The following is a 2,722-nucleotide window of genomic DNA, read 5'->3' on the forward strand; positions in this document are numbered from 1 at the left end:
GTAGTTGGCGTCTCCTATGCAAACTATGATCGACCACAACAATCTCGTACCAACCAAAGCAACTTCCTGCCATCACCTTCCAACTGGATGAGGAATCTCGGTTTTTCCCTTATCAACCGGTGGCTCCCGCCGGTCTCCACACCTGTGTGACTGGGGTTTAAAGCAGCTTACATAATGCTCAGGTTAACCCGACCAGATTCAAGATTTATTCAAAATTCTGTCTAAAAATGAGCATTTGTTCTTTGATTTAGACATTTGTGTGTCTGCAGAACCAAATGTCCTCTACAGATTGTGCCTCTTAGTTTAGAGGAAGGCATTATGGGTTGTTAGTAGCTAAATGGGCTAGCAAGGTTATTCTCACATGATGTGAAATTTGCTTTGTCTCACTGAGGAAATGTCAGAATTGTTTTTTTTTTTGTGGCAAAAGACAAAATCTTTGTCAAGCAGCCAAGAAATACAGTGAGAGGACATCGTGGTGAGAAACTTTAAGAGACGGGCTCATGTTAGAATTAAAGCAACACAGTTCATCAAATTGATTTGTTCCAAAAATCACACATTTTATCCCCTTCAGTCGCCAAAGTACGTGCGTACTCACTTTCTGATCCCAGTGCCAGGTCCTGCCTTGTTCCATGAGCGCCGTGCACAGTGGAGCTGCTGCTAGCTGTGTGCAGGGTCCAGCTCACACCTGACTGGGGATCAGCCGACCACCCGCACAGGCTCTGCTCAAAGCCACAAACGGCCGACAGGGGCGGAGTGGTGGCTGTGAATCGAGAAAGAAAAACAGATTACAAATAAAGGTTCTAAAAGTGTCTGTTTGGGCTAAAATACTACTGATTACCACCCGACAGCTTCTTCTGAGTGCTTTTAGTATTGTGTTGGATTTAAACAAATTCTTTTTTTCTCAGTTTTCTTTTGTGAGACTCAGTCCTGTAATGGCAGGGTCTTTATTTTGATAGTGCCGTGAGCGACATTCGCATTGTGTTGAGACGTTTTGCAATAGCGCTCAATGCAATATGACATCTTGAAAATCATACTGAATACAAATATTAGAGTAACGGAGAATAAAAGCCAGACTGAAAGAAAGAGTAATTGCAGCAGAAATAACAGAAAGCAAACACAGACAGAAAATGGACAGAAAGAAAACAGCGGAGCAAAAGGTGAATGATACAAAACTCAAGGGGTGACATGAAAGTAATAAGATGAGCACAAATGAGAAGCAAAAATGATGCTGTAATTAGACTGCAATAAGCTGCTACCTTCAGTTGTGCTGAAACAAAAAAGCAAAGGCGCTTCCTTAAACTACATCACAATACGCTCTGCATAAACTCCAGTGAGGCAGTCGGTGACCTATAGCTGTGAAATCATATTCCCAATATGTGAGCCTGTGTTTGTATGAAGATCCTCTGGCTGTGCGAGCTTATTTTCACTCAAACAGAGCTTCCTGTGGGACTATTGAATCTAACAGACTTCAAAGCCCAGAGGCCCCACGGTGCACACTGACATCATGAGTTTGACCTTAAGAGCTCGAGTGTGTGCACAAGTGTGTGTGTGTGCGGATGAGAGACAAGCAGAAATAAATGCATGCGTGCATGCAAGAAATCTGCATATGTGAGAGCGCAGATAGCATGCACTTGAATGAAGAAAGCTTGAGCGTGTGTGTGTGTTACAGCAAAATGTGAAATAGTCATGAAAAATAACCGGTTTGTTTGCATATGTTGACTTAAAACTTTTTTCCTGACAGTCAGCAGAACTTTGAAACTGACGTATTTCAGCAGGAACTTTAGTTAGCACGTGTGGTGCATATTCTGTCCAGAGTGAGGACACTTCACCCCGGCAACCAAGAAAACAGAGCTGAAAAGAAGTGGCGACCGCTGCATTTTAAGTCACAGCATGGTCTTTTTATAAACCGAGCTGTTTTGTGTGGGTACATCTTCTTAATTTGCCTTTAATGATACATTATGAATGTCTTTTAAAATAGACCCTCTACATCAGGGGTGGGCAGCTCCAGGCCTCGAGGGCCGGTGTCCCTGCAGGTTTTAGATGTGTCCTTGAACCAACACAGCTGATTTAAATGGCTAAATTAGCTCCTCAACATGTCCTGAAGTTCTCCAGAGGCCTGGTAACGAACTAATCATGTGATTCAGGTGTGTTGATCCAAGGTGAGATTTAAAACCTGCAGGACACCCGCCCTCGAGGCCTGGGATTGCCCACCCCTGCTCTACATCTTGCCCTATGACAGCAGGGATAGACTCCACCCACCCTGCGACCCTGAACCTGTGCCGATATGATGTGAACTCGGTCACACCACCAATGCCTCCAACGTGGATTTTGTTAGGATGCCTGGGTCGTTGAGTTTTGAGTTTATTATATTATTTATCATTTCTAGTCTTTGGTTTCTTGGTTAGAGTTCTGCCTTATGGTTTACTGTTCCCTCTGTTGCAGTGCCTGCCTGTGAGTCTGTGTCTTTAAGTTCAGTCTGTTTTACTTTGAAGGTCCATCTCTGGTGTTAATGTACTTTTGCTTTGCTTCCCCTGTTTCTTTAGGCCTGATTTGCCCCAACTGTGTTTCCCTCCTGTTACCGTTCCCTGATTGCCCCCTCTGTGTATTTAAGCCCTGTGTTTCTCTGTGTCGCGATCTACCCTCATCTACCCTTATCTTGCTGTGTAAGCGTATTTTGTGTTCTCAGTTTTGTTACCCTTTTGAGTTCAGCATTAAAGCTGTT

At 43.7% G+C, this 2,722-nt stretch overlaps 1 protein-coding gene across 1 annotated transcript in view; it reads right to left on the reverse strand.

Moving 5' to 3' along the window:
- LOC102199112 (neuropilin-2-like) overlaps window positions 1-2,722 on the reverse strand; it is a 90,976-nt gene that overhangs the window by 22,050 nt on the left and 66,204 nt on the right. Inside the window, exon 12 of the mRNA XM_013913501.1 lies at window positions 596-777. Within this exon, the coding sequence (XP_013768955.1) occupies window positions 596-777 (182 nt within the window). The remainder of the gene's footprint in view (window positions 1-595; window positions 778-2,722) is intronic.

This window comes from Pundamilia nyererei, unplaced genomic scaffold, assembly GCF_000239375.1.
Source record: "Pundamilia nyererei isolate P.nyererei 1_Seehausen unplaced genomic scaffold, PunNye1.0 scaffold00135, whole genome shotgun sequence".
NCBI classification, from domain to species: domain Eukaryota; kingdom Metazoa; phylum Chordata; class Actinopteri; order Cichliformes; family Cichlidae; genus Pundamilia; species Pundamilia nyererei.